General features: G+C 46.7%; 1 protein-coding gene across 1 annotated transcript in view; it reads right to left on the bottom strand.

The window, feature by feature from the left end:
* Positions 1-16,252: 16,252 nt before the first annotated feature.
* Positions 16,253-22,751, bottom strand: part of LOC104169320 (dual specificity mitogen-activated protein kinase kinase 6-like) — a 27,095-nt gene continuing 20,596 nt past the window's right edge. The window contains exons 12-15 of the mRNA XM_009710215.1: positions 22,277-22,372; positions 20,905-20,996; positions 20,272-20,317; positions 16,253-16,803 (exon numbers count right to left, since the gene is read on the bottom strand). Of these exons, the coding sequence (XP_009708517.1) occupies positions 16,726-16,803; positions 20,272-20,317; positions 20,905-20,996; positions 22,277-22,372 (312 nt within the window). The 3' untranslated portion in view covers positions 16,253-16,725. The remainder of the gene's footprint in view (positions 16,804-20,271; positions 20,318-20,904; positions 20,997-22,276; positions 22,373-22,751) is intronic.

Genomic DNA, 22,751 nt, shown 5'->3' with positions numbered 1-22,751 from the left:
AGTTCAGATGGCAGAGGATCCTCTTACCAGAAGATGAAAGCCAATATAATCAACTGCACAACTTCAAAACATGCAGCTTGTTCTTGTTGGCTGCGCCTAAGTTTTCCCTGCAGAGAAGCTGTCGACAATGATTTGATATCAATCCAGTAACAATCCCTGGTTTCTAATAATAATTTGCACTTCAGTAGAAATGTTCATGTGAGGCTCTGAGAACATTTAGCAGATGGTCATTAGTGAAGCTCCCCAGTTCTCCTGCAAGGAAGAGATAACAATTATTAGCCTTGTTTTACAGATGGTGACACTGAGGTGAGGCACTGAAAGGTGAAATAACTCTCCTAATTTTCCATAATGAGCCAGTGGCAACAGATCTATGAATGAAGCCCAGGCATCCTGCTGCGATTACTCCACAAACCCTATATCCTTATCTCTTACAGGAAAACGTGGTCAAAGAGGTTGAGCCTGGAAAGCAAAAAGCAAATGACTCAAAGGCAGGATTCATGACACATTTCTGGAAATAAGGAATTAGGTCTGGGTCAATAAATAACTGGAAAACCAGGGGGATGCAATCTGAGAGGCATGTGAAATGAGGATGGATGGAAAAGAAAGAAGATAATGGAAGGGAGGGGAAGGAAAACAGAGTAGCTCTGACTTTTTATTTCCACTCTTGGTTTCAATCAGTGTTGTAAAATCAAAGGTTAAGGCTCTGAAAGAAAGAAGAAAGCGAGCTCCATCTGCTCGCATGGGGGTACGTCTAATGGGTGAGGCTTCAAATGTGAACTGCCAATGACCAAACCCTTCTTCTCGCGTGTCCGATGGTATGTCACCCTGCAGAGAAGGGGCGGCCATGGTGCTGCCAGGGGACATCAGTTGTGTCTTGGGTGCTGCAGACACATGTCTCTCCCTGGGCAGGGCAGGGAAACGGGGCTGGAGCTCTTGGGAACGCCGGCTCTGCCCAACGGCATCTGCACGTCATCAACCACCAAAAAACCCAGGTGCTGGCTGGGTTAGAGCATGCTCGCCCCAGCTTTCCTCTGCCGGTAGCAGCTGGGCAGCAGGTCAACCACCGAGCTGGAGGTGTGCAGACGGGCGCTTCAGGGACTAATTTTCGCTTTCAGTTACACTGTCTTTTCCTTTCTCACCCAGAACGTCTGGAGTGCTAATACTGATGGACTGGCTGATACTACAAACCGCCCTGCTAACATCACACATAGGCGACGAGGGGAACACAGCCTAACTAGCTGGCCCAGCGGTGGCGTTTATAAAACAGCCAAATGGAAGCCAAAAGACTCGAGTTTAATCCCTCCAGTTAAGTCATCTAGATTCCTCCTCGCCACCAGCCATCTGATCTCAATCAACAAATCTTGGCCTTCATCTCCTAACCTAGCCAAGAGTTGCAACGCTGAAGCCTGAAGTAATCTGCATGCAGAATGCTTTGGTAATGATTCCTTTAAGAGGGATTTTTTTTATTATTATTTCCCAAAAGCACTCTAATGTGAAAGTGGTAGGCAAACAAGAAAGGTGTCTTAGTAATGTTTGCCATTAATAATTTGTTAACATTCTGTAATATTCTTCCTTTTTTTTTTCAATACCTATGGTTGATAGAAGCATATTGAGAGAGCCCTATTAACATGAATATGTTAAAACCAATCATTGGGTGTTAAAATGGGATGCTTTTTTAAGACTGAAAATATTCCAATTTGGCTATTCCTCTCATAACGTTGCCAGGATTTGGCAAGCAAATGGAACAGAATTAAACATCTGTGTCTAACATTGGTAAACTACATCACCTCTAGATGCAATGTATTCTTAAGACACTTTGCAATATATTGCTTTCAGCATCATGCTATGCGCTTCCAGAAAGCCAGAACTGTAACCAAAAGTGTGTTGGAGGGGTAACATGTGGCTTTGTAGCAGGAAACATCAGGGCAATTTGAGAGTAGAAATGACGTCTGTGGTGGCAAGATCCAAGATACAGTTTGAAAAACCATACCCATGAACATATACATAGGTGCTGCTATTGCAGGTGCTCCTGAGGGACACTGGGATCTTGCTGGAAGCAGCGAACGTTCACCAGCATGAAAACTGGGATGGGGATTTCGGAGTGCTTCATTAGGCGTATTTGCATTTTGGAAGCAGATATTACTGCACACCCAGGGGGATCCCAAATGAGAGAAGAGAAGACCAAGGAGGACGAGGGACCACTGGGCTGCTGTGCTTGGGCTAAATATGATTGCGTTTTTCATGATACCGAGAAGGCAGCAGAGCAGCTCATGCCGAGGAAGAGTGTGTGTCACCTCAAATACTCTTATTTCCATGCCCTGTTTTATAAAACCTCATTGCTAAATTTCTAAATTTCATGTGCCTTGTCGCAGTCACGAGGAAATCAAATGCCAGTGGAGCCAACCTGCAGAGCAAGAACTGTATTCGACCAGGTACTGCGACCTGAATAAAACTCCTGCAGTTTCTTCAAATCCTTGGTCTGTAGTTGTGGACATCTGTCACTAGGGAGAAGGATTAGGAAAATGCCATTTGTCAGGCCAAAGTGTGTCCCAGTAAAAGTCACAAATCAAAGTTGGATTCTAGATATTCAAGGCTATCTTTAGCAAGAAAAGTTGTGAAACACATCTCTTTTCAATTTTATAATCTGTAATGACTGCAAATTGTTTATGCCTCAGCATCTGATTTTTCCTTATCATCTCTTTCCAATTTCAGCAAGCACCACATATCACATACATAGAAAACGAGGACACAGTCAGTGGACAAGGTACTTTCCACAAGGGCAGAGATATTTCTCTCTGAGTACTACTTGCCATGCCAGAGGATTGCTCTTGTGCCATATGAAGAGAAAAATAATCCACAAAACTGTGTGTGTATTCGCAAGTGCACAACCACCAGGCAAAGGCATTTCAGCAGCCGTCTCCTTCTGGCTTTGAGGATTTCAGAAAGCCTCTATGAGCAAATTTATCGCCATTATTGGTACAGAAATCCCAAGGCCAAATCACCTTGTCTTGCACAGATGCAAGACAAACAAACAGGCAGGAGTCCCTGCCTCACAAATGCTTCAGTTTCTGCATTCTGTTCTTATTTAACTCAATTCCTTGAGACTTGCCACTGTTAAAAGGTATTTGGGACTTCATTCCAGCTTAATCTACATTTCTCTTAGAGAAAGGTTTACCTTTGGTGGTGGTCAGAGCGGATTAAGACAGCTGCCTGCAACTTCTGAGAACCCATTGCCAACCCAATGTTGGCCCTACAAGTCACATCCAGCATGAGTGACTCCGTTTTGGGAAAGTAACCCAAAGAAGGACCATATAAAAGATATATTTCAGGCTGGACATGTTTAAAGATTGTCTTGTACAGGGCCAGAGTTCCTCTTCAGCTGTGAGGACCTCAACTTTCACTCTTCTTTTCCTCATTTCAGTGTGACATTAGTTGTGATAATGCAGGACATTATTTCACAATTTCATTTTCTGCACATACATGAAGTACTATACAGTAGGCAAGGGAGACAGAGAGGGAACAAGATCTGCCATTTCGCCAACTCAAATAACTGTATCACAAAGCTCAGCACGGTTTACATTATTGTGCCGTGTTCAATCAAACTCTATCCCAAAGGTGCATACGTATCTCCAGACTATTTTAGAAGTTGGCAGCTCCTTCAATACACTTACCTCCTTTTTTTGGTTTTTTTTTTTTTTCATCCTGGGGCTTTTAAAATTGATGGGAGGCTGAAGGCAAGAACTGATGCATTGTAGATGACAACAAAAAAGGCTCCATAAAATTGCTTTTGGCATCTCGTGTGTGTTCCGTCTACATCTTATAAATTACTGCTGCATTTCAGCGATAAAAATAGTGATTACAGTGAGATAAAGCTCTAATAAAAAAAAAGTACTGATGCATAAATATTCTGAACATACAAGGATAATTTCATTTGATAAAAGTATGGCTCTTAATTTCTTCCTTTTAAACAGAACACACACACACACACACACACACACACACATCCCGCAGTGCAGATAAAACTTGGGCAGCTGTTTTGTTTAGGATTCCCAGAAATGGATATGTGCCTCTTGCAACTCTTCTCTCCAGACATTTTTATGGCAATCTCCGTATCGCCAGCATTCCCATCACCGACGCCGGATAACATTCCCCCTGCAACCTGAACGCATTCAGCCCAGGCCACTGCGCTTTGTTCTATGCGATAACCATTGATTACTTTCCTTTGCCCTTAAAGCTTATTACATTAACTGGGCTATTTTTGTTTAGTTTGTTCCTTAGCGCATCAGCTCTGCAAGTAGTGCTTTTGCCTTAACTGGGACTGCAGGATCAGCAGAGGGAGCTGATATATTGTTTTCAGCAATTCTAATATAAATGGAAGCATAATTTTATTTACATGAGAAAGAGGGAAATAGCAATTCATGTTTCAGTATGACCCAGACCAGCATGCTCTACTCAAGCAAAATGCTATTTGGCTTAGCCTAATAAATTAAGGGCGAAAATTGGCTTTGCGTCATGACAAATGAACAGTCTAATAATTAACCTTTAAAGAAATGCAAGGCTTAATTGCAGATAATAGTGATGGGGCTGGCAGTGGAATCCAAGGTTGGATCCAGGACCTGGTGAAAGACAGAGCAAAGCACAACGTCCGTTTCTCAGGGGTCGACAGCTGCACAAAACCCACCGCTCGCTTTGGCCACATCGGTGCAAGGTGCTGAGCAAGCCCCCCAACTTCCAACCCCAACAGCACCTCTTGGCGTCAGCCCAGCCCCAAGATCCTCACCCCCAGGCAATGCTGGGCACAGAGGCCGTGTCCACCGGCAGCCCCTTGAACCCCCCCATCCATGCTGGAAAGCTGCTTTTTGGGGGCAGGGGGTGGGGGGGCAGGAAGCCAGCCCCTCTCGTCGCACCAGCACCTTGCCAGAGCCACGGCGGGAGCCGGGGCTCGCGCCTTTGATGTGGGCTGGACGGGATGTGGATGTGTCTGCTCTCGCCAGCCACGCTAGCCGAAGCGCAGAAAGAAAAACCAACGGCAGAAAGACCGACAATTATTTCTCTAGAGCAGCCTGAGCATTCCTGAGTTTTCTGTAACGTACGATAAACCATTATGAGTAAGATGATCCTTAAAAACCTTCCATATGAATAGCAAAAACAGTACAAAGTGTTCCCCCAATAACTGGTAGTACTTCCACTGGGTAAATACAGATAGACTGACAGCATGTTACTTTTAAATTTCATTTATTTATTTTTGTGTACATTTTTTTTAATTTGACTGACATACCATTGCTATAAAGATGCCCTGCTCTTTGAATATTTAATCCAAGACCACTAGGTCAAGTGTGGTTATGAAAAGTCACGGCAAACATATGACTGGAAAGAGGTGGTTGGTTTTGACTTCCAGGCAGTTGTTTGAAGCATTTCATAGATGCACACAATATTCAGCAGAACACACACACACACAGTGCTGAGTTTCACACACACACACACACACACACACACACACACATCTGGAAAACGGTTACAGTGGTTGAAGTTTCAAAAAGGTGTACTGTCCCCTTCTCTCAGCAGCAGTGATAAACCTTTGGATATCCTGAGAAATAAAATCGAAGCGTAGTAAAGATTAACTTATTCCATCAGCAAGGTTTGGGTTTGTTTTTTTCAAGTTAAATCTATTCTCCCAATCTAATTCTTTTTTAAATGAAGAGAGTGGAGGGAAAGGATCTGGGGCAGTCAGGGTGAAAGAATACCAGTTCAATTGTTCCACCAATATCCTTAATCCAGTACAACACGGATCCCAAAAAGCATCTCATTAAAACAACAACAACGTTACACACATGGTCCTACTGTCAGTCTCCTGCTATTTATCAACTTCATAGTACGAGGAACGGCTTTGAGATGAATGAAGACAACACAGGTTAAGAGAAGTGTTTCAGATGGAGCGGACGTGAAGCCATATGGGTGGGCAGCTGGGTGACCGCTGAAGTACTCTGGGGCACAGGGAGGACCCCGTGAACTCTGCAATATCTGACTGATGAAATTTCACCCGGTTGCAGACAGGAATAGGAGCTCGGAGCAATGGTTCATCACGGCACGGGGCAGCACGGCCTCCTGGCTGCTGGCTCTGCCCTGCTACAAACCCTGGGCAAAGCCTGAGGGGACCTTAACCAGCACTGACAAGAACGTGGGTGTCATCTCACAAAGATGACAGCACCTCACTTCTTTTTAATATCCCACTAGTATGTATTCACAAGAACTGGCCAAAGCAGGAAGAATCTTTCTCAAAGCTTGCTATCTCTGGACCCAGCCACCCTTCCCCAAAGCTATGATTCGGGGTCTTGCGTTAGGATGTGGGCAGTTTTGATTCTCAGGAGGACAGAGTTCCCTCAACAAGGCTAAAAATCTAAGATCGCTCATATTGCATTGTCCCACCTTAAATCTCATACTACCTTTTCCGTTCCTGCCATCGATGCGAACACCAGTGCTTTTCCTGATGAGCCGCAGAGCCTGTGCTCCTGCGAGCTCCCCTGTGCCACGGGCTCCCTCGCTGCGAGCGGGGTTGTGTGAGGTTACGGGCTGCTAAGTAGCAATGAGCACTGTAGAGGAAACAGGCCAGCAAAGACTTAGACAACAAAAACAAACACGAAGCAATTAAAAGAAGGATGGGAGATGTGGTCTGATGTACTTTTGCCAAGAAATAAATATTTTACATTGCCTTTTTTAAAAACACTTGCATTGTGTTTTTTAAATCGCCAAAATGGTAGACTTACTCACTCCACCCAGCCATGCACAACACGTGCACGCACACACTCACACTCACACACATACACACAATCTAACGCACATACGTTTCCAGCTTTGTAGAGCTACTGGATTTACTTCGAGACAAGTTTCTTTTGCATTTGGACAATTTACTTTGAGACAAGTTATTTGCAAGAAGGCAAAGTTCATGCATGGCTTTGACAGCTCCACTTTCTCATAAATGGCTTTTGAAAAGCAGAAAGCAAATGAGGGCCAAAGCTCCATTTAAAGTTCACCTCAGATGCCTGAAAAGCATTTATACCCACATCCTTCTGAGGTCCCTGCTTTATGAACTTCTAATGAATTCCACATTCTGCTACCCAACGTTTCTTATACATAGGGGGAAGAAAAAACAAACCAGAAAACCAATGCAAGCTGTTTGAAAACAGATGCACCACAGCATTCTTTATCAGAAAGGCTGGGGAGGCTTTTGAAGCAGTAGAGCAGCAAGGCACCTTCGCAAAGAGGAGAAAGGGAATAAAAAGAATAAAAAGCTGATGTTTTTGAGCCCCCAGTCCTGCTTGTCTCACACAGGTCACGCTTTCACCTCAACATCTCTTACAGAGCAAGAAGCAGCCGTTCATGAGTTGCTCCAGCATCTCTGCAGGACCCGTGTCCTCCATGCCCAGAGGGTGCCTGGGTGGCCTCAGCCCTGCTTCGAAGCAATCCTGGTAACCCCGAGCCTCACTGACTCGAGGGCTAAAGGAAAACTCCGTGCAAATTTGATACAGAAGAGCCTGGCACGAGACTTGGACAAACCAAGCTCATCACAAACCAGATTTTATTTTTCAGGTGGAAAGTTATCATTGTCTCAGAATTCCAGTGCGCTTTTAGTTCATGGTGTTGTGACATAGAGCATTTTTACCAGTTAAACTGAACCCTGATGCTAGTCAATCCCCTCTTGAAGGATCAATTAAAACCCAACTGGTGCTTTTCCTATTAAAAACAAAAGAGTGAGTAGGTATATTCAGAAGCCTCCAAGATGTTTAAAGAGAAATTGAAAAATGCAATTTTTTTAAAAAGGTTCCTTATCCCCATCCCTAATTCTACAGCAAAGCAGAGCAGTAAAAGAAAATCTAAATTGCTATAAATACACTTTAAAATAATAATCAGCCATCTACTGCCATTTGCCATCCCAGCTGTTAGGCCATACTACAGTGATCCCATATGGCTTGAGGGCAGGCTGGGAGGTACCTTCTGCATATCTTGGATAGTACCAGAAATGGATAAATAATAAATAATAAGAACATGAGAAGGAATAATCAGCCTTCCACACGTAAGGAAAAGCAGAGACTTTCACAGTTATAAAACAAATGACGTTACTGTTAAAAAAAAATCCTAAAAATAAAGTAAAATAAGGACTTGCATTACAGCAGGTTGGAAAGCCTTCTCTTTTCTAACGTGTTCAAAACACACAGGTGCTTTGCCTGTGCCCTCTCCAATACCAGCAGACCACTGGGAAGTGGTTGCTTTTCCATTGTGCTCATAGCTTTTTCTATTTTTTCTAGCTGAAAGTATGTAGAAATATCCTTGTTACAAATTTACCACCATCTCAAGAAAAAGCAGATTTCACACCTTAAGACAGAAACGCTAGAAATTTCATATATTTTGATGCTAAACATGGATCTTTGCCAGTAAAACTGTAATTCCTTAAATTGAAGATTTGGGATATTTTTAGACAGTTTTTTTTTTCCACAAGAAATGACAAGTTTTACTCCAACACATTTCCAGTTTGCAAGAAACTACTTTTAGCAGCTTCCTCACAAAGTATTGCTATTAAAAACTAAATGCAAAATTCCAACTATTTTGTATGTTGTGACTATTTGCAGCAGCCCCACTGGCACAGTGACAGCTGTCACTGAGCACAAGCCTCTCAATTCACAATTTTGGAGGAAACAAAATGGTGGCAGAGCTCTGGAAATTCACTTCATACATAGATTATATAGGAAATGTTTGGAGTCAAATCCTGGTTTTGGCGACCTTGTATTTTGAACCAGGATTTTTTCTGCCTGCAGAGCCTCAATCTGCCAGAAGGCCACCAAATGGCACGGTCCATGCTATTGGATATTTATGCAAGACTCACGACTAAATCTGGGCTAAATGTGGATGGAGAGCTCTGCAGCTGCACCTGTATATGTGAAAATTTGATCCTGACTTAACAGCTATGAAGAGACTGTAATTTATCTTTAAATACACCTTTTTGGCTCTTACAAGGCACTTAATCTACATCTCTTCACTCTGGCTGCGTAAATCAAGGACACCTGGCCCTTTCTGATTTTTCACAGTATCCGTCCTGGAAAAAAACCATACAACTGAGCTGCAAAATATGGAAGGCTTTCAGATGGTGTTCCAGGATGCTCTGTGACGGCTGAATGTTCTTCACTAGAGGGAAAACACCGAGACGTGGCAGACCCTGATACCTCCGTCACACAACCCCTGGGGAAAGTGTATCTACCTGTGTTTTTGGAGGCCATGGGCATGGTTGCTGCCAGACTGCTCTTTCCAGCTATCAGACATCGGGCGCCTCTTACTGTAGCACTTGTCTCCATCCACCTTCTGGCACAATTTGGCACGTACCCTGTGTGGCGGGTCACAGCGTTTTGGAAAGACCATGGTCTGATCTCTTATTTTCTCAACGTGAATAATTATCTGGGGCAAAACCAGACAGAATTAGGATAAACCCTGAGCTGGCCTGAATTATTCCTGTAAGAGAAACCAAACAGAAACTTTCCTGATTGGTTCAGTAATACCTGGGGTGTATTTACTCTTTATTTAAAAGTTACACTATCCTGAGCTTCCTGGATTTAGCTAGGCCCAAAAGCGAAAGTAACATATCAAAATACCCTGAAATAAACTTTTAGGAAGGGTTTTCAGGTCTGGCTAAAACCACATAGCTTTGGAAATTGCCGAAAGACGTCTGATCTTTTGAGATTTCCATCTCTATTTCCAGACCGTTTAAGATGCTTCCAAGCTTTTCCCGGCTTATCCTCGCAGTACCTCGCAGCCGCTGGACTTTTGCCTCATCGTTTAGAGAAAACCAAGAGCCTTTCGAGGAAGGAAACACGGCCCGTCCTGCAGCCCGGCTGCCGGCAAGGGCGAGCCGCCTTGGAGCGAGGCTGCTGCAACTCCAGAGCTGCTCCACTTCCCCAAAGGGATTTTTAATGCAACGGCAGCAAAGCACAACAGGAGAAGCTCTCGCTTCAGCTGGATACCTGCAGGGCAGCGAGCCTCTGGCTGCGGCTTCCCATTAAGCAGGCACTGGATAACAGACAGGCAGCTCCTTCCTCTCCCAAAGCAATCTGCGGAGAGCTGGCGGGAGGCCCCTTTCCCTTGCCTTCACTCTGACCAACCACCTAGAAAAAAGGCTGCTAGTAAAATCCCAGGCAGTAAAATACAAAACGTAAAGGTGACTGAGACGTAAGGTGTCGATGGAGGCAAAGAGCTTTCTAGCAACCCAGGAGTGCACTAAAGGAGGCCATGTAATAAATGTCATGCAGCCAAAACCATTCCCGGTAGAACGGCACTGCTGGCTGCATAGGTCCCTGAAGAATTCATTTATCCCTGTGGCCTGTAAATGATATATTTCCACCATCAGGCTAGTTGGAGACCACCTTAAAATGTTTATCCTCTTCTTTCTCAGCTATGGAGGCCTTTCCCATGCTTTCCCCATCATTTAAGTCAGACCTCTGAATCTCACTGATGAGCTGGGCAGGGGAAGCAGCGATGCACAAGGCCACAAGCATCAGCTCACTTGCAGTTTTTCCCTGTGGGTTTCTTCTAAATTTTAGATTTTGTTTCTCTTGCTGGAAGCAGGGATGCAGTGGCAATCTGGGACTTCTAAGCAAACCCATTACCTACAAATCTGGGCCTGAAGGAGTACCTGGCAAGAGAAAGGGGAGACAGGCTGCTCTCACCAGGCTATGTACTCGACTGGGTCTGTGGCTGCCTCTTTTACCCTCTCTTTCTGCTCCAGCCTTCCCCATCAACTCCAGACCTTCTTTGGCAAAGTGCATTGACACCAGCTGGCTATCAGAGGACTCATTTTGCCCCAATGCCATTAAAATCACCCTTGCAGTTTACTACACTCTTTTTAGAGTCCTCTTCATTTATACAGCACGTGAACCTTTGTGTCCAGACCACTGACACCACCACCTCCTGGCTGTGTCTATACGCATCTGCAAACACATAAAAGCCGAGACTCAACTGAGCTTCTTCTGGCCCTCTTTATTAACAAAATCAACTGCTTTTATGGTGTGGGGTTAACTGAAGGAGCAGCATCCTTTCAACCTGCAACACAGCTGCCTACTGCTCAGAAAGCATCTCTTCCAGCCACGGTCCGGGAGAGTGAAACTCACTGCACTGCAGAGCCCTGGCCTGCCAGAGCACACGTCAAATTTCATATTATCCATCTGCTCCAGTAAAGGCTGAGCTGAAATATTAATTAGGAGATCTGATCCCTTCTCACCAGAAACAATCTGGATTTTATAGCTCAGCCAGAGGCCAGCGAAGCAGACAAAGCTCTGTGATACATCCTTTGCTGCTGGTTAACGGCTTTCAAGGAAACAACCAACTTGGGGGGAGGACACAGACTGTAAAACACATGGACATCTGGTCTGTTTTGTCCACCCTTCATCTCCCCCATACTCATCCCCCACCTCCTAAGTGCATGTTCAGAACAGAGAGAGACGACTCCTCTAACATAAACAGCTATAATATGGCAATAAAGATTAATGGGTAAAACTTGCCATTTTATGTATAATCTGTGGGGATTTACAATCATTAATCTTTATTAGTGTGTAATAACTGTTTAGACATTAAGGACAGATTCTCAGCTGGACAAAGCTGGCTTTATTCCAGCCAAGCCAATGGAGCAATGCCAGTTTACACCCTCCATGACCCTAGCTCTAAATGAGACCCATCCCCATCTGTAGGAATCATATCACTAACAAGTATTTCCCCAACAGCAGGGGCAGACCAGTGAAGGCAACTATTTGTCTTTCTCTGTATCCGAAAAAGAGAGCTGCATGTGTCCAGGAAGCTCAACAATAGACATGTCAATAAACATGAGGAAATTCAATGAAAAAGTAACAGCAACAAAAGGAACCCCAAGGAGCAGGGAAGTGGATGAGTTTTGAGGCAGGACTGTAAGATCTGGTTTGGCAGGAGCATAACTGAGAGGGATGTAGCAATCTTTGGCATGTGAAAGAGTGAAAGCACCAAGATGGGCTCCCAGAGTTCCTCTAAGAGGAACAAGATGGAAGAGAGAGAAAAAAGAGCATCTTGGCTGGCTTTTCTGAGAGAGGAGTTTGGGTTTTGTTTTTAATAAAAAAGAGGTCTATTAAAACAAGGGAGCTGGTGGGAACCTTGTCTGAACTACATCAGACCAGCCACTAAAGCAATGCTGTGTTGACCGAGCAGGATTTCCTCTTCCAAAATGTCTAGGAAAGAAGGGAGATGTGCAGGTACATACTTAGCTTGCAGCAAGCACAGAGAAATCCCAGCCAAGGCCGTGCATGCCGGTGTCCCTGCCCTCAGCACCAGGCACTGCTCTGCTGCATGGGCAAAGGGCCTGGCAGCCCCTTCCCACCAAGACAAGGTGCAGCTAGCACTGACCCAACAGGCACCCAGCCACCTCCCTCTGCACCTGCTGAAGAACTGGGAGCTCACCTGCGTATCTTTTTTTAAAGCCTTTTCTGAGTAGTGTCCCACCAACTGCTTCCTCCATCACACAGGAGAGGCCAGCTGCCTCCAGAAATGGTGTTCCCACCTCTTTAACAAGTCAGAAATGCCTCCTTCCTCACCAGTAAACCCAACAAAAGTCAGGAAAAATGCAGAAATACAGTACATAGATATCCATGTAAAGTTTTGTACACCTGGAAAAACTCCAGAAAAGATGGGCATTTCACCCAGTGCAGCAGCACGAACCTGGTGTTTAGAAACAGTAAGCAGCAAATGCCCTCCAACTCCTTTTTCGGGTTTAAGGGACCAGTGGGCTCTTGGCGACCTAGAAAATAGCTTTCCTGCCAGTGATACTTCAAGAGCTCTAGCGATGGCAAGGCCTCAAGCATCCAGAAGGTTGTGGGAACATCAGGAGCTGTCTGGTGGAGGAAAAAAAGAGGATGGACATCATGCCCCGGTGGTCCCCCACTGCCTGCCCTGCGAATGGCTAACTGTGCTGGAATTAATTCACACAGCAGGTCCAGGTCACAGCTCCGTGCCGAGCTCCGAGCAGCTTTTCTCTCCTCTCTGCTCCCTGACATGGTTTTGGTTTGTTTCTGGTATATGGCATGAGACCTGCTTCTTTGGCAGTTTAAAAATCCCAGTTCAGGACAATCATCTAACACGCTGCCCCCAGTCTTGTGCTGTCTGAAAACAAAAGAGCTTTTTGAAGAACAGCTTTAATCCTCAACACCTTGGCTGTTCAGGGGGCATGGCTGTTGGGAAAGGCTAAATGTCCCAGAAACCATGCCTGTCCTAGGCAACCCTGTGCTCATGTTATAGCCAAGCAAAGTTCTGAGCACTGACCGAAGGCTTTTCATCTTCACAGAGGTTACAATCAAATGAAAGAGAAAAGAATCTGATTTTCATCTTGTAGCCCAGCATGTCTTCAGAGCTTTTAAGCACACAGGAGTCCCTGGCTGTCGTCCCTGCGCCGAGGCCACCAGCTCAGGCTTCTCTCGAAGAAAATCCTGGGTCAGGCCACACATGCCACGAGGGATGCAGAGACAGACAGACATCCTCTGCATTTCTCTCCTGCCATAACTACCTTCTGCAGTGGTGATCACTCGGATCACTCTTTTCCTTCACACTGGTCATACGGATTCACACTTACACAAATGACTTTTAAAGGAACAAAGTCATGGAGAATCAGGAGGGAAGTGAAGTGATTTGTTGCATGCCCTATTGTAATGTCATTAAAACAAAGGGATTAGACGGCCCAAGCACTGCAAGAGCAAAAAGCATAAAAGAAAGCACTCAGCATGCAGTGTTGAGGCATGTAAGAATCATTTTAGAGGCTTACTAGCTGCAGACAACACTGACATTAATTTTCTATTGGAAAACGCTGGTGACATTAATATCTGCTATTAATACTGAACTTTGACAGTATCTCATAAATTCAACCTGTCAATTACAATGGCACTGAAATAAAGGTGCTCTGAGGTCAAGGAAATGTGGTGTCCAAATGAGACTTATATTCCAGGAGAAAAGCGGCAAAAACAATCTTTAACAAAAGCATCAGATCCATATGTAGGAAAACCAAAGGGTGGTTTTAAATGTCATGTTTTTCAAAGCGAGAATTGATGCTGGAACCAACTCTATAAACTGGCTGGCTGGACTTTTAGCTGCAGCTGAGGACAATCAATCAAAACAGCTCTGCGACTCTGAGAAAGTAAGAGAGAGAAAACACACACACACACACACACACACACCATGGAATATGAGAGGGCAGATTATGAGCCATGCGAGGCCTCTTAAAATTACACCGCGAAGTAAAACAACCTTGTGTTTCGTCCGCAACAAAATGTAACCTGAAAGGTTCCCCTCGACACAAAGCGGAATATGGAGCTTATCGTTACCGAGGGCCAGGCAGGCTCAAGAAACATGGCCAAGGAAGGGGAAGCTCTTCCCCAAAGTCTGGGTCACTCGTGAACTCTTCGCAGCAAGAAAACCCCCACACCCCGATTCCTGCGAGCCCTCCTCAAGCCACCTTGCTCTACAGCTGAGGGGCCCAAGGACAGAAAAATCCCCATGAGCAATGCTCCTCTATCTCCTTCGATGCTGGCCGCAGGGCAGAGCTACACTATTTTGGGGTTCACAGCCACCTCTGCAGGCACTGCCAGCCACGGCCGTGGCAGTGACAGTGGCAGCCCAGGCACTGGCAGTGTCTACATGCACCTCTTCAAAGTGGTCAGCACGTCCCTAGCACAAGGGGTACCATCGGTCGGGACCCCCTGCTCTAAATGCTGCCTTCCCCATCAGCCCTTCCAAGGGATCACTTCCCAAACAGATGCTCAGACTAGTCCAGGAGCCCAGCCTGCACCAACAGAGACTGGAGCCACTGAACTGGGAGAGAAAGGGCTGGATCCCAGGCTGAATTACATCCTGCACAACTTAAATATTGCAGAGCAAGGCATGCTTCTAGTTGGGATTTGAGTCTGAGAGTCTGCGCCGAAGCGACGGATGGGGAAGGGAAGCACGTGGAAGGCACGAGGCAGGCATGCACGTTCCAGCGCAGCCGCAGGCACGGGCACTCTCTTTTGCAGGGCTGGGGGAAGGAGCCACGGACAAAGGCAAAGGACCTCATAGCCGAGCGAAGAAGCTATGCAGGTTTGGCTCAGTCAAACCAGTGTCAATCTGGAGTCAGTGGCCTTGCTCCAGACTCAGCAACACCTTGCAGCGCACGGTCCCCCCTTTCTCTAGACAGTAACCACGTTACCCAAAAGCAGCGTGATCTGCCGTCTTCCCTCCCACCCCGACAGTCCCCGCACTCCTGCCCTCGGCTAGCAGCTTTTCTCTGAGGACCCGGCCAACAGCAACGAGCTCCTGGTAGGGGTGGGCTGTGGTTTCCCTGCGTGGTTTCCCAGGCTGCAGCTCTCGCGGGGGACACCTGCAGCCCGTGTCGGAGCCCAGTGCTCCTGGCTGCCTTCAGCATCCCAACCAGAGCTGGACACGGCCCAAACCGCATGCCGGCACAGGCTCCAGGGGAGCTCGCTAGCACTCCCAAAGTCTGTGGGCAAGCACAGAGGGATTGCTGCCGATGCAGTGCCGAGAGCCTTGGAAACTCGTGCTGAGATACCCCGTTTTTCACAGACGTCATGCTATGCATACTGTTATCCTTTCTCATCTGGAGAAGGAGAGAGGAACTCCTTCTTAGGCCCAAAGCAGCTCATCCCCAGCCCAAGGGAACCTCAGGCACTGCAATGCTGCTGGGCTCATGGGCAGGTGGGGACCGACCACCGCAGCCTCCTCCTGATCTTTGTGCAATTTATCTGACAATCTATTTCCCTCTGGGGCTTTTGTGCCAGACACTATCCCAGCACTGTCTGCCCACTCCAGACCTCATTACCCGCCTGATATAGCAGAGTAAGTCGGTGGGACGCAGGGCAGGAGTCTTCCCCAGGCAAGAGGCTCGCAGGGCACTGCAGGCGGCAGGCTGGCCGGGACGCGCCGGCCAGACTCGGAGCGCGGTGTCTGGAGAAGAGGTGACCTCACGGGATGCTGGGGCCTCCCTCCCTTACAGTGATGCTGCCTCACACGCTGCGAAAGCAGCTTGAGTAGCTGAGCTGAAATCCTTGTTTATAAATTCTTTTTATGATGCACATTAAATATTTTCCACAACACAGACACTTCTTCTCTTCTTTCTCTTTTCCTTTGACACCTTTTCCCCAGCAAAGCCCTACAACTATTGCTTGCTGTGGCCTCATTTAGCATCACCGTCATCACCACGCATTCATCCTCATATAAAACAGAAATCTATTCCATCAAGCACTTAACATAAATATTAAAATAATGGAAGGGACAAAATATAAATCTACATACAACTTCATGACTACCATAGCACCTATTACCATGACAAAGCAAATTCTGGTTCACGGGGAAGGGAAGGGGGATGAGGAGAAAGTTAGGAAGAGGGAGTTTGACTGTCATTAAATATGTAAATCACTCTTTTAAATTTTTTTTTGTTTTGTTTTTGTTTTAAGGTTACCAACCTTATTAAAATTCATTTCACTAACCAGCTCCTTCTATGTCACTATGGATACCAAAAAACCCTTTTAAAAACTTCGGCGAGGCGGGGGTTTCTCAGAATAAAAACAAAACAAAACAAAACACGGCGACTTTCTGTTGGTGCTTTCATGACAAGTCCTGCCACGCGCCCCTCCCCTGCACCCACCAGTCCACAGAAGGGCAATTCATTTACAAGTCCAGTTCTCAGTCTCCCAGGATGAGTTTGACAAAAGAGGCGACGTCTGTCTCTTTGGATTCGTGCAGGGTGAAGAAAGGATGTTGCTGGGAAAGAAAAGAGAGAAAAAATAGAAAAGTTTATTATTCACGACACCGAGGACCAAACTGAAAACCTTTTCAGACTACCTTCTAGACAGTGAAAAAGATTTTGTCGCTAGCATCATAATATTGGGCTTTCCATGCTTTGCAGTTGAGGCAAGTTGGGAAGCCCGAGGGGCCACTTCGTGGAGGCTGCAGATTTGTGCTGCCCTCTCGGATTCTCTCTAAACCCTGCCCTGGCTCGGAGGGCTGAGCTGGGCTGCTCTCAAAGCAAGGGAAAGTATTAAAAAACACTGTCTCCAGCTCTAGCACATCGTGCCCTTCGGCACACACCGTCTCGCAGCTCTGCGGTGCCCCGGGAGGAGATGTGCTCCTCCTGAGACGGTGGTTACCCACCCCACCGCGCACCAGCTCCAACGGGAGCAAGGAAAACCTTGGAGGAAGGCTGACTGCAGTGGGTTTTCCCTCAGCTTCCTGCTTTATCTGTGTATTTACCCTCTGGTGACTTTTGAGTCTCATTTCTTCCCTGCAATTGCTCATACTCGCAGCAGGAGATGGCTACTTTACCCCTAACCACCGCAAAGAGGAAAGCCATCCTGGCTGGAAAGCCATCCGCAGTTGTATGTTTAACTACTTAATCGTGACCAACATGGGAAGACATCCTGCCAGAAAATCTTGCCTACATTTCAGCACAAACGGAAAAATATGTGTAAGGACTAAAAAACACAAATGCCCCCTGACAGCAACACCAAAGCCCCTCTCCACTAGCACCAGCGATTCACTTTGCTACCGGGGGCTGCAACATGTCAGCTGAGATCAGCCAGCTTCCACCCAAAATCAACAAAACACCGTTTGACACCCACTGCCTGGCAGTTAATTCTATTTATTTGGACGGAGGGTGTCAGAGAGAACCAAAAGGCGGCTGGGGCCCTGTGGGACTCACAGGTGACGTCCACTCTGTAAAATGCTGCCGTGCTTCCCATACACAGGCTGGAGGAGCTCGGTTTGATTCCTGACCCTCTCATTTCAAGCCAGATTTTTAAAGACAATTTGGGATTTCCAGGGTTTTTCAAAGCTATCCTTCACCTCAGTCCCTGAGCGTTGGCTGTTTCAGTGATCATTTATGGTAATAGCCAAGTAGAGGGAGAAGAGCAAAGAAAAGAGATTTTCCAAGGTGGGCTTGAGCGGAAGGTTATCCAGTGAATAAAAAGAGGCAGCTCTGAGCAGCCGGGAAGCAACACAAAGACACACCAGCAAGGAAGAGGAAGCACAATTATGTGGGAAACAGAGCTGAAATGGGTTGAGGCAAGGATCCAGACATAATTTAAGGTCTCCCTGGGTCACACAGTCACGGGAATCAAAGTGTTCCGAATAACTCTCGGAGAGATGGCCCAAATGGCCCTCTGTGTTATTGTCCCATCGTGATGCCACTGCTTTCACATCCCAGCTATGTCAGACCCAAAGCAAAGCTACCGCAGCCTGGAAGCACCCACAAACGTGACATGGGTGGCAGCGGTGGCCTCCAGACCCGTCTCTGAATGACCCCAACCCTTTTGCAAGGACTGAGTCTGGGTACGGCACAAAACACCCCGTGCCAGGTGGGATGTGCTCCATGCAATGTGCAGACCACCGGCCCTGCAGTAGTTTCATGCTCCACTTCACCTGGGGAAGTGGGTTTTAAAATGAAATTAAGCATCCGTATCAGTTTTCCAGATGCTCAAGATAGAACAGAGTCATATTTTCCATGAGAAACCTCAATTCCACGGGAAAGCAAGGGAGCAGTCTTGGTCTAAATGACAAGTCCAATCCAGTACCGCAACTTAATGCCATAAGAGAGAGAGGAGGGAAAAAAAAAACCAACAAAACAGCAACCCTCAACCACAGGACCTCACAACATTCATGTCAGCCATAAAATACCACAGCATTGAGATACTCTGGAGAGGTGATCCAAGAACCTAATTCAATAGAAATGCACTCGCTTGCCAATGGGTATTAATGCTGCAACAGACGTAGCTGCTCCGGTGAACCTTTTTGATAACAGGCCATTTGGCAAACTTCAGAAATTTGCTTAAAATATATATGTATTTATTCAATAATAAAAAAAAAAAGGAAAAAAAAGCCATAAAACTCAGGCCTCCCTTTGTTTGAAATCAGCATTTGGGCAAACTGTGTGTAAATCAGATCTATATATAGTCTAATTGCATTACAGGGCCCAGCAAGACATGCCACAGGAATTATTCATTGCTTACAACTCACGTTCAAAAGGTAAATGGATTTCCAGCATGTCTTGCAGCTAGAGAGCACCTTAAACCCCGGCACCTTCACACCACGGAGGTCCCAACACCTCCAAGCAGACAACATGAGGTAGCAATGAGGTTGACCCCCTGGATGGCATAACGCATGTCCTACAAGTTAGGGGGCAGGAGACACCAATGTCTGAGGAAATTTTGCAGCAGTTTCCACCCTCAACCCAGAGGATCTTGCCAGGGGCACGGGACAGGGGTGGGCATGTAGGGACAGGCAAGCATTTGGGTCAGGATCTTCAGAAATAACACCTAGGCACCTTCCTGCCTTTAGCAAGCTGTCAATCAGGTGAGAATGAAAAAGGGACTAGATGCTTATGGGAGTGAAACACTGACTTCCTAAGCTCTCCTGCTTTTTGCTGGCTATTAGGAGCACCAGGATCAATACCAGAAAGTCAGGAGAGAGAGAGGCCATGAGGCTGCGGAGTCCTAGCAGAAAGATCTGACCACAGACCTTGTTCTTGCCAGCTCTAGCCCAGCGCTCCGGCTGAGTATTCACCAGTGTCTGCCCTGCTGGGAGTTCACCAGCAGTTAAGTGCATCTGACCTTAAAGCTCTGCACTGCCTTGCATTTCCCCTGTCATAAGCCTTTATCAGCATTTTCTTCCTTAGTTATTCCTCTGTCCTAGACATGCTCACAGCAAACAGTCTCTAAGCAGCAGATGAAATTCAATAACCGGAATTATTAGTCACAGACCCGTCTCTGTCCCTAACATCCCGGAATTTCTCTGTCCAAAAAGTCTCCTCTCCAAGGCACCACGACAGTAAAGCCTAGCAGGCCACTCAGCTCCTGTAGCCCATGTGGAGCATCCGTGGTGCATCCATTTCACTCAGGTGTTCGAAGCCATCACACAAACCCAAGAAGAGGATTTTATCCTTGCTAACTGACTCTTCACAGCCTCATTCTTGTCCCTTAGCAAACCTGTTAACTGCTTTTACATTTGTCTCCTTTGATCTGACTGGAATAGCACCTGAACGACATTTCCAAGAGCATCTCTGATTTGCAGTCACGCTCCCAAGACCCTGAAGCGCCATCATTCTCAGTCTGTTACGAAAATAGAGATGCCAAGTATCCCAAATCACCAGTCACTATTGGAAACCCTGTCCTCAGCATCTCATTGTAATCCATCTCAGCTCTGAACCAATCCACTGCATAATGCAGGCACACTCACCATAAGCTCTGGGTATGTTGGCCGTTCTTTGGAATTCTTCTTCAAGCTTTAATGAAGAAAAAGAAGAAAAATTTTACAAGTTACATTCTGTATGCAATTTAAGCGAGGCCATAAAATGATACCATGACAACAGCAAGTTTTCAAGTCCCTGTAGAATAAGTTCAACTACTCCTCCGTATGTTGAGCGAACACCTTGGGCCTTGAGGACACCTACAGCCAACACAGCCTGCACGTGGGCCCCGTATGGTAACACAGTGCTGGGTACACACAAGTGCAGCGAGCACAGTCAAGGTCAATTAAGAGATCTGGAGACACCATATCTACCAGTCAAGACACTGCCTGTTGCTGGGGGCCAGGTACAATTGTTTTTTCGGCTACTATCCAGTAGGCCAGCATCTATGGGAATGGATACAGCCTCCAACCTCTGATTGGGAATGGTGACCGAGTGGCTCTGAAGCACGTGTACGACTATTTGTTTATCACCGTGCTGTTATCAGTGGGGACGGTTACATGGGACATCCTTTTTTTCTCCTCTCCTACAACAGATGGCTCTGGAGAGTTGTAGCTGGAAGTTATTTTGGTTTTCCTCCAGCAGAAAATAGCTTTTAAAGACAGGACGTAATCTCTACTCACTTCCTGACAGTGTATTTAGGGGAAAGACACTTGGAGCAACTTGAAAAGATCTTCACACACGTACACGTCGGTGGCGGGGAAAAGGTGTCACACTGAGCAAAACAAAAGTGAGAACCTCAGCGATGATAAGTCGCTCCTCTGCTGGGATTTGCCGGAGCCCAGAGGAAGCGGAGGACACACACTGAATAGATATTTCCTGCTTGCTGTGTGTAGCGGGCTCATGTTTAGTGTCATGTTGTGAATGAACAGAGGAACCTAGTAACGATACGTGCCAATATTGCCGAGCTGAAGGTACGGGATGTGTCACATCCTCTGGGCTTAGAAGCTGCCCAAGCTGAGATGCTAAGGTGAATTTGAAGGTTAGGTGCATCCAGAAGCAGGATTTGGGTATAATCCTCTTAATTTAGACCTTCTACAAACAAAAACCTTGTTCCCAGGTTACTAATACGAGGAAATCTGGTGACAAGTTACTGAAACCAATGTAAATCTTCAGGAATGAGGACCCATATTTGGATCTGCTCCTGGTTCAGACATCCCAGGAACATCGCTGCAGGTAATCACTTTCGCTGCCCCAGGCAGCAGATGGTGTGATTTACTCCATGACCTCTTGAATTTGAGATAGGCCTAAGCCAGGCCTATCTCAATACATTGAGTTGATGTGACCTGGTTCGGTGTCAGAAGAAATTCTCAGACTCCAACAACACAAAACTAGTGCAATCTGCAGCCAAAGCGCACTTTTCCAAGTCCAAGCCATTCCACTGGCATTGAGGGATCATCAGTGATCCTGGTGGACAGGATTTGCAAGGAGAGGAACCGCCACGTGCTCCCCAAAGCATGAGCTTCCAAGACATGGGTGCTGCTCAGCAGGGTCATTCTTCTCACTGCAACCATCACGAATATCTTACTCCTAAATCTTACTCCTAAATCAGCCTACAGCTATAGTTGCAAGACACCGTGCTTGCAAAAGCAAAATATTCAGTGGGGAACAACAGCCTGCCTGGCATAAACAGGCAACTTTGCAATAACAAAGAGTGAGCCAGCAGCATGGGAGAAAGGCAGCTGGTCCAAAATCTCAGCGTGGGCCTTGCAAAAACAGTGGGCATTTTGTGAGAGGGTTTTTCCAAGCTAGCTCCCACCTCTGATAGACACAGAGCAGTGTGGGCACGGGCAGGTATTCCCCAGCGCGGGCTGGCAGAGAGGCATGCAGCTGAATCACGAGGACCTCGAAAACATGTTTGAACAGAACTCCGAAGAATCTGAGTGTCGGTACTTAAAGTCCCCGGGCAGGAGTTGCTGATAATCCCCTTCCTGGGTCACAGCAGAGCCGGCCGGGCTCCAGGCCCTGACGCTGGCAGCTCGGGAACAGTCTCACATTTCTGTATTTGTCGATCTGCCGTCCTTTCTTGGCTACCACGCAAACCCACCATCCACCTGCCAACTTGGCAAGCTGCGGATGGCACTGCAGCGCCTGGAAAATAAAAACGTCTCCCAGGCGGTTTCCAGGGAAGCTGGAGGGAGAAGCAGTCAGGAGCGGCCGGGCTGCCGCCAGCTCTCTTTGAACCATACGATGAGGGCAGCTGTGAGTCTCCTCGGGTGCCGGGAGAGCCTGTGCTTTTATGCAGCTCTCGCAACCTCCAGACAGCGTGCATCTGCTCCAACCCTTTTCCTACACCACAGCCAAACTCTCCCGCTGCTTCCAGCTCCGAGATCCACGGAAAGCAGCACAGCAGCCGGAGGGCCCCGGTAGCGGGATGGCCGCCAATGGGGGCCACCACGGGGCAAACTCCACACCGTCCCTGCCCTCAGAGCCGTGTCCCCCCGGGAGTGGGAGGCAGGAGGACGCAGCC

The sequence above is a fragment of the Cariama cristata genome, unplaced genomic scaffold, assembly GCF_000690535.1.
Source record: "Cariama cristata isolate BGI_N322 unplaced genomic scaffold, ASM69053v1 scaffold4661, whole genome shotgun sequence".
NCBI classification, from domain to species: domain Eukaryota; kingdom Metazoa; phylum Chordata; class Aves; order Cariamiformes; family Cariamidae; genus Cariama; species Cariama cristata.
This window is presented reverse-complemented; position numbering and strand designations above follow the sequence as displayed.